Source organism: Egretta garzetta, unplaced genomic scaffold (assembly GCF_000687185.1).
Source record: "Egretta garzetta isolate BGI_Z169 unplaced genomic scaffold, ASM68718v1 scaffold51, whole genome shotgun sequence".
In the NCBI taxonomy this organism is placed as follows: domain Eukaryota; kingdom Metazoa; phylum Chordata; class Aves; order Pelecaniformes; family Ardeidae; genus Egretta; species Egretta garzetta.
The window spans coordinates 1,230,873-1,238,262 of NW_009258549.1; the positions used below are offsets into that span (position 1 = coordinate 1,230,873).

Consider the following 7,390-nt stretch of genomic DNA (forward strand, 5'->3'; position numbering starts at 1 on the left):
TATTTGTGTTATATAAAAAAATTGAAAAAAGGGGGGGGGGGGGGGTTGCTTTTTTGCTAATTCAGAAATCTTCTGTGAGGTAGACAGGTTTATTCCCTTTCTCCTGAAGGCTTTCTGATTGCTAGAAGGTACATAGGCTGCCTGGGTATACAAAACCTGGCAGGACAAGAACCCTGCCAGCATCCCAGATGTTTATGTACAATTGGGACCACAGAAACAGGGATGTGGTCACAGTTTGAGCTTGGAACTCTTGCTCCACTCAGGAAATGTTGGAAGTAGGCTGCAGCTTCTCCCAGGTTTGTAGAGCCAGTCTTCTACCCTGGATAGAAGCAGGACATCAGCTCAGTGTTCAGGGAGATGTACAGGACGTCTCAGGGAGGACTCAAATTTCTGAGACCATGACAAGGGCAGAGCAAACTTCACTTGTTGTTGGGATCTGCTACATTAATTGCCCTGTTCTAGAGAAATATAAATATCTTGTGTTGTAAAGATACAAATACAGCAGAGATATTCATTACTGTATGACAGAACATGACGTGCTTGACAAAATATCACCTCAGTACTCAATCTTACCTGTCTGCAGTATCTCCCAGGAGGATATGGGAGCCAGCCCACACAGAGAGGTGTGACGTGAAAATTTTCCAGACAAGAGACACAATTATGAACTGATAGCTCTATCATATCTACAGGGGACATAGTGTCCTGAGATTCATATTCTCAGCACTGATATTTCCCTTTTAGTCCATATAGCAATAAATCCCCCTTACAGCCCTCTTTTGGGAAGGTTCAAGTAGATGCAACTTTGTAATCAGGGCTTCTTAGGAGATGGTGCCCATTGTGATCTTCAGCATAAATGCACAAAAATATTTCTCATTTCAGATCTCTGCCCCAGTAGTGCCAGCAAGATTCAATGTAAATATCATTTTTCCCTTGGGGCGGAAGCCAGCGCTGCAGTCTAATGAGTACTACTTTGATAGGCCGGTAAAAAAGTCCAGTGGTATGGATTTAACTGTGTTGGACATCAGCTTTATTAAGCTGTTTCTGAGACATGGTAGTATTGACAGTGTTTATGATAAATGACACTCCTCACTTATGCCTGCATGACTGGTTTCCTTTCAAATTACCCAAAAAGTTTAGAAAATATGAACTATTCACAATGGAATATATTCACTTACTGGTCCCCAGATATTGTGTCCTAGGCACCTTCGTACCAAGTCAGTGGGCAGAATTTTTTATTCCTTATTTTCTGTGTCAATAGAGTCCCAATGAAGTTTCGATTACAGACTGCAAAATATAACTTTCATTGGCACAGAGCCCAATTTATATTGGCCAAGACGTTTAGTTACCTTTTTCACTGCTTTAGCCCCCAAAAGTTTATGCTAATAGTTGAACAAAAGGGGAGAAAAAAGTAAAAAGCCTCTTTGAGGGACTAAGCTAACCTTCTCTGGTTAACTGTTCCCATTAGGAAGTGTATGCATCTAGTTACGTAGTATGAATTGGTAGATGTCATGAGGCCATGGAAGACCAAAAGCAGTTATTCAAAAAGATCATTTTTTTCAAGCAACATGGTATCATTGCCAATTACTTCAGGTCATTGAGTAGCAAGCTCATCATAGTCACCAGTGATGTTAGAATTTTTATGCTCCTATCAGACTGCAGTTTTCCAAGCTCAGCAGGAAAAAAAAACCCGTGACTCACAATGCTTGGGCCATGGCTTTCTGTGCTGGTCATTCAATGTCAGCTGGAAGATATGCCATTTGTGCATCAGAGAGGATTCCAACCTTGGGACGAGGCTGCAGATCAGCCGCCTTAGAGCTCCCTTCTGCTGCTTACTTCCCCCCTGCCTTGAAAGATATCAGCCCCTCAGCATCATGTCAGAGCAACCTAGACCTTATTCTAACTTACACTAAGTGACATACAGACTTCATGATGTAAGTAAAATACCCTCACGCAGGATGGCATTTTCAAAACAGTGTAGGAGTGCTGATGGAAGTCTTTAGTGTGGCCAAAAGTCTTTAGTGGATGCAAAATTTATGAGCTGAAAGAAGATGGTGATTTGTTACAGGCATGAGTGTTCTCATGCCTGTAACCAAGACAAAATGCACCAAGACAAAATGGAGTATCTACTCTTTCATCCATTTACATTAATGGTTTCTTCACAAATAGTTAATGAGGGATTATAAATTAGCAACAGATGTGTGCATGTGACAGACAGGAGCAAAAAGGGGTCAAAGGTTGGTCCAACACTAAAGGACTTTGATGACAAACCTAGCAGGACTAGTGTAGTTAAAATACATAGGGTTTTGTAGCTGTTGACACACAGTGGATCAATGGAACTAGCACTTCAAATGGGCACTTTTGACTCACTCCTTGAATGATAAATGAGTTCATTCACATTCACTGCTGGGTCATGAGACAGTCACCTATGGTAAGTAGATCTCCAGAAGGTGTTGGAGGTGCTATTCCAGCTGCATAGCAATTTACAGAAATTGCTGGATCTCTGAATCTTCTTGTGGCCCTGTGGTCTTTTCCATTAAAATGCAATACACCTTTCCTTGTTTGCACAGTTGAGAGGAAAGGGAAACGGAGAATCCGGACAACGTTCACAGCTGAGCAGCTCCAGGAACTGGAGAAGATTTTCCGAGTGACTCACTACCCAGATGTCCATATTCGCAATCAACTGGCAGCAAAGATAAACCTCCCAGAAGCCAGAGTTCAGGTACATTGCATCTCCAAAAGGCTATGCTCACTGCACCAATTCTTTATTCAGGGTACAGTCTTAATAGTTTATGCCTGGGTGACAACACTAATGAAATACGTGACCTCTCTGTTACCTTATAGAGGAGGCCAGTATCACTGTTCTCCTTTTACAAGTAGGGGAAAAAAGTATTTGTCACCCAGCTGGGAATAACCAAATGGGATTAATCAAAGGGTTAACAGGAGCTCTAAGCATACTAAATGCATAGCAAATAGGAGTTACAGATGGTTACGAGCAACCTGTTGGACTCCGTAGAGACAGAGCGGCCATTTATGAAAATATTTATTAATCATTTATCAAGCTTTTATAGACTAATGTACCATCCAGTACAAACTGTCATCCATATCCATGTTCTACAGGGTCTCAAAAAAAGTGAAAATAGCTGCCCAAATGGAAATGCTTTCTTACTGTTCTGTATTTTGATATCACAGGCTATAAATGCCCTAGCTGTAATTTCAGTGCACAGAAACCAATCCCGTTCTCCCAATCTGTAATGTAGTCTTGCTGACTGAGCTCAAAATTGACCCCAAGTGTTTACTGCATATGAAATCTGCTACATTAAAATATATAAACCACTGTGTATTGGAATTTGGTGTTTACCAGGCACCGTTGTGATGATTTTTGCATGAGGCAGTTTCTGTACTCGCCATAATGTGAGAGTCATCAGTGTACTTCTACGCCCACATCTCACTCTAACAATCAAAGTTCAGCACAGAGCAATTTATTGACTATGACATGCCTGGGACTATCGATGAACCATGATGATATTACTTCATAGTTAGGTGGCAGGGAGAATTGGAACAGCATAGCCATAATGTGCCCATTAGTGGTATCGGTGCGCCCACAACGCATTTCCAATGGTATAAAGCACAAACTGGGCTACTAGTCAGTGCTCCCAACAGAACAGCAAATCACATGAAAGAACAGGACAATCTTCTGTTTAAAAAATTATTTATAATCTGTAGGGGGGAAAATAAAAAAGAGTAATCATGGGAAACATCAACCTGAGATATACACAAAGGAAGTAAAAAGCTCGTCGTATATGAATTGCAGATGGCAAATTCCCAATTCAGACACTGTTACACACGTCACAGAAATTTCTGTGTTTGACCTCATCTTGGCTGATAAGGGGAAACTGGCCACAGAACTAAAAATTAGCAGTAACTTAGGTGCAAGTTACAAGTTGTTATAATTTTGATTGATTGCATTTGTCACACATGAACAAAATAGAGTGCAGAGAATTCGTATATGCTCTTGTTCCTTTGAAATAATAGTTTGACAAAGCTAAAAGCAGTGTATGTCAAGCACCTCAGAGAGACAATTTAACTGGGGAAAAAAAAGTGGGCAACCATTGGGTAACCAAGTGAAACATTTCATAGCTGTGAAAAAGCTTGTGTCCTCCAATCAAGAAACAAAGGTATGATCGCTGTGAAACAGTTTAAGTGGGTAGATGGAATTATATCCCTGCACATGTGCAGGCCTACATGCAACACAGAATGAAGGATGTTGGATGAGTAAACATTGGAAACAAGAAATTATAAAAACAGAATAAGCAAAGCAGAAGCATACAGGCCAAAGCTTTGGTCAGAAAAATTAAGGATCATCAAAAACTCAGTAAAAGTCCATTAAGAACAAACAAAAAAGAAGTGAGCAAAAAAAAAAGGACTGTCAAGGATAATGCAGAAATGAGAAAGATGTTCAGTCATAATTTCTGCTCTAATCTTGGAAATATGTCAGGTAAGGTGGTAGTAACACACGATGATGATGAAACACTTTCCATAAGGACAATGTTGAACAGCAGCTGCTACAGACAGCTATTTTTAATTCCAGACATCTAGGTGACTTACCTCCAGTAGTTCTTAAAAAGCTGCTTGAGAAGCACTTTGGGTCATCAGTGTTGATATTTAATCAGTCCTGGGGCAGAAGAGGCATTCCAGGGGCCTTGAAGAAATCTAAAGTTGTGTCAGTATTTAAAGGGTAAACAGGACAACCAGATAATGACTGTCCTGTCAGCCAAACATTGATTTTTGGCAAAACAGTGATAAAGCCAATATGAGTCTCTGTTAATGAAGAATTAAAGAAAAGGTAATATATTTAATGCTTATCAACACTAGTTTATGGAAAATAGGTGTTGTCAAACTCATCTTTTTATGATAAGATTATTGGTGATAGTTTTAAACTGAAAAAGGGTAGATTTAAATTGGCTACAAGGAAGAAATTCTTTACTATGAGAGTGGCAAGACACTGGAACAGGTTGCCCAGAGAAGTTGTGGATGTCCTATCATTGGAACTGTTCAAACTTAGATTGGACGGGGCTTTGAGAAACCTGATCTAGTGAAAGATATCCCTGCCTACAGCAGGGGGGTTGGACTAGATCATCTTTAAAAGGTCCCTTCCAACCCAAACCAGTCTATGGTTCTATGATTCTATGTATTTGGTTGATAAGGGTAATCACATTGATGGCATGTCCCTGTAAGGGCCTTGCCTTAGTCCTACACTCTGCTCGGATTAAGAAAACAGTAGATCCAATGGTGTGTGCTAGTAGACAAAAAGCTCGGTCTGCAACAGCTGTCCGATTGCAAATGAGGACATTTCAAAGGTGGTCTCTCATTGGAACCATTTACTGACACGAACATGAATTTCAACTACATAATCAGTAAAATCTTTAATAATAGTGCTGTGAAATGGTAAGAAGCTTAGGGGACTGGAAAACAACAAAAAGGCTGATTCTTTAGTATTGCAAGCTCCAGATCATTGGTCATGTGTCTGCAAGAAAACAACAAAGGGACAATCTTACCAAGCAACAAATGGAGGCCATTCCTACAACAAGGGGCACGCCACTCTCCCCCCTGCACTCTGTTTTAGTCCTTTTTTCCTTGGACAACCTGATGACCACTGAGAGGGCAGATGAGTCTTTTGTGAAATCTCAAGCAGGATTAAGGCAGCACTTGTCCCTGGCTTTAGCACTGGTGTGACTTTCGTGAACATGCATGGGAATCCTGTGCTCTGTCTCTCAGTGCCATGGCTCAGGAACGCTGGAAAAATGAAGGTTAGTGGTGTGCAGAGAATTAATTATATCAGTAGCTTGATATCTGTGGTAGGCAGAGCATGGAGGAATAGGTTTAAATTCCAGTAAAAGAAATTCAGGGTGGGCACTGAGAAATCATTTTAGGGGTAAGGGTGTTGGAGAGCTGGTTGGGAAAAAAAAGAACAGTTCGGTCTGTGAACACAGCTTTGCCTTTATTAAAAAAAAAACCAAATCCCTGAAGTGAAGACTTTATCCCATGTACAGACTTTGGAAGGAGCACTTCAGAGGTTGAATTTTGGCTTCAGTCCGCCCCCTGCCCTCAATCACTGTTGGTGTTAAAGAGGAGCCGTTTTCATGCTGCTGTTTCACCATATAACTCCTGCATGGTAGAAAGGGAATGGAGCAGTTCGTACAGACTAAGCAGTTCTCGAACACATGCAAACCCAGATAAACAGGACTGTCCTTTCAGTAACCTCAGATACTGCTATCAGTTATGTAACTGATATATACATATCAGCAATATAACAGAGGGCTCCTGACATTCCCATTACTTCCTGAGCAAGAGGTGTAGAAATAATTGAGCTGCTCATTATTGGGGTTAAAATGCATACATATTTACATCCAGCAGCATCTGGTTTTGATCACTAACACCTTGGGTTCATGTGAATCACTTGCTGAGAAAGAAATGCTTACATTGAAACAGCAAGTTCCTAAGTCAGCTAGAAACCACAGTGAAAGGGGAATTCAACTTTTCACAGCAATGCAACAAGATGCACTACTCTGGCTGCACAATAAATACTTGTGCACCTCAACCAGAAGCCAGACAGTTCAAATCAGCCAACAGATGAAAGAAACTCCCTTGAGAAAATTAGTTGTCTGTTTCCCAGTGCAAAAGAGATGGCAGATAACATAGGCTGATGAGTGATTTAGAAGGTAGTAATCCCCTTGGGTCTTTTGCTTAGGTCCCTTACGTGATTTTCAAAATGTTACCAGCTAAATATAGGAAGAACTGTTACTACATCTCCACTGGTGACACATTTTTATTGCAGCCCAGCAAAACATCTAGGTGGGTCTTTTCCCAGTCTATTCACTTGGGAACAGAGTGAAAGAGCCCTGTCATGTAACAAATCAGAGCTCCTAGAGTAAACAGAATGCCGTGTACCTTGACTGCTGTAAAGCTTTGACCACAAAAGGATCTGCTTTCCCAGGAAAGACCTGGAAGACCTGCTGCACCCTGTGACACTGTCTTGCCTTGAATAGGGAGCTCCTAGCTTTTCTGTGAGCTGAGAGAGAGAAGAGGTTGTCAAGACAGTCCAGAGATCCCACATGCTATGTAAAGCGTGAAAGGTGCTGTGTTGAGTCCAGTGTTTCCCTGTAGGTTCACCCCCTGGTTCTGCTGAGCTGGAGGTCAACGTTTTCTGATGCTCATTGAGAGATTAGGGAAAGTAGTTGGATGTGAGCAGTTCCTGTTCATTTCTGTGCCTTTTCTTTCTTGCCTGTATCCAGATCTGGTTCCAGAACCAGCGAGCAAAGTGGAGGAAACATGAAAAATTTGGCAACTTTGGTGGCCTTCAGCATCTGACAGAAGTTGATTTCATTCCTGC

The 7,390-nt window shown here is 41.2% G+C and overlaps 1 protein-coding gene across 1 annotated transcript in view; it reads left to right on the top strand.

Annotated features, from left to right (window-relative positions):
* ISX (intestine specific homeobox) overlaps window positions 1-7,390 on the top strand; it is a 25,882-nt gene that overhangs the window by 17,531 nt on the left and 961 nt on the right. Inside the window, exons 3-4 of the mRNA XM_035903158.1 lie at window positions 2,568-2,719; window positions 7,293-7,390. Coding sequence (XP_035759051.1) covers window positions 2,568-2,719; window positions 7,293-7,390 — 250 coding nt within the window. The remainder of the gene's footprint in view (window positions 1-2,567; window positions 2,720-7,292) is intronic.